At 60.1% G+C, this 1,300-nt stretch overlaps 1 protein-coding gene across 1 annotated transcript in view; it reads right to left on the bottom strand.

Moving 5' to 3' along the window:
• Nucleotides 1–1,300, bottom strand: part of LOC104495923 (acetyl-CoA carboxylase 2-like) — an 18,540-nt gene that overhangs the window by 7,003 nt on the left and 10,237 nt on the right. Inside the window, exons 23-24 of the mRNA XM_010138972.1 lie at nucleotides 1,125–1,274; nucleotides 342–497 (exon numbers count right to left, since the gene is read on the bottom strand). Coding sequence (XP_010137274.1) covers nucleotides 342–497; nucleotides 1,125–1,274 — 306 coding nt within the window. The remainder of the gene's footprint in view (nucleotides 1–341; nucleotides 498–1,124; nucleotides 1,275–1,300) is intronic.

Raw genomic sequence — 1,300 nt, 5'->3', positions numbered from 1 at the left:
GCTACGTCACATCCGGGGCTATCGCCGAGCACAGACCCACGCTCCTGCAGCAGTCTGGGACTTGGGGTGAGAAAACCACTGCGTCAGAGCCCCCACCCTGCTGCAGACCTCCTTGTGTGGGGTTTTCTGGTTCTCCTTGACTGCAACAACCACAATTCGCAAGGGGCAGGAATTTAGAAATGCTTCAGACAACCAAAACGTGGGGCCTGGGTCCCTTTTCTTCCTCTCATCTGCCAGCGCTGGGGAGAGGAGTCTTTTCCCCAGATGGGGACATCTGGGGAGGGTGGGGAAGCAAAGCAAATGCAGTCATTTGGAGCCTCTTTCTGCTCAGCCAGACTCACCTGCCTGATCATCTCGGGGAAGTCATACACGTAGGTGGTGCCCAAGGACTGCGCCTGGAAGCGCTTGGCCTGGAGCAGGTCCTTGGTGACGTAGGGGGTGTTGATGAACATCCCATGCTGTGGCCCTTGCTTGTCCCCATGCGACTGAAACATGATCTGGAGAGGAGGGCAGAGCGCTGGCTGCCTGCCCTCGGCTCTCTCTCGGCGATGCCAGGGTGCAAGAGCCTCCGCAGGGCTGGAGCGCTGCTGAGCTTTGCCTGGCCAAGATGCTCGTGTCTACGGCTCTACTCAACCAAATGTCATGATTTTGCACCCCACTCTTTGCTGCTGAGGGGACAGAGAGCAGCGCTGCTGTGCTGCAAGTACCAGTAACGCCCCAACGCTGACCTCCACCTCCCAGACCAAACCAACTACGTGCCAGCAACACCCTTGGGGCTCAGCACCGTTTTGGAGCACAGCCCCACCCCAAGGTGCCCAACTGGAAGCAGCACAGCAGGGAGTGAAACCGGGCCAGCCCTCCCAGACCAAACCAACTACGTGCCAGCAACACCCTTGGGGCTCAGCACCGTTTTGGAGCACAGCCCCACCCCAAGGTGCCCAACTGGAAGCAGCACAGCAGGGAGTGCCTGGGAATGCTGCTGCAAGGTCCCGGGGGGCTCTGGGACACACCAGCCTTGCAGATGCATGAGGATTTTTGCAGGAACCACCCCAAATCTTGGCCGTAGCCTGCTCGAGCAGCTGTGGTTGGGTCCCTGCTTGCAGCCACCACCTGCAGTCACTCACGTTGCCGGTGCCGGGGTCCCTCACTTCCTTGTAGATGCTGATGTCCAGGTAGTAGCCAGACTCGTTGCTGATGAAGAGGCGGATGGGGATGGCCGTGGCGGTGGGCGTCAGGCGGATGTTGATCTTCACCTCGGCCTGCAGGACCCGCAGCTTTCAGGGGGGGGGCGACACGTGAC

The sequence above is a fragment of the Buceros rhinoceros genome, unplaced genomic scaffold (assembly GCF_000710305.1).
Source record: "Buceros rhinoceros silvestris isolate BGI_N320 unplaced genomic scaffold, ASM71030v1 scaffold18346, whole genome shotgun sequence".
Classification (NCBI taxonomy): Eukaryota; Metazoa; Chordata; class Aves; order Bucerotiformes; family Bucerotidae; genus Buceros; species Buceros rhinoceros.
The sequence above is the reverse complement of the archived record's forward strand: the minus strand, read 5'-3'. Positions and strand labels throughout refer to the sequence as shown.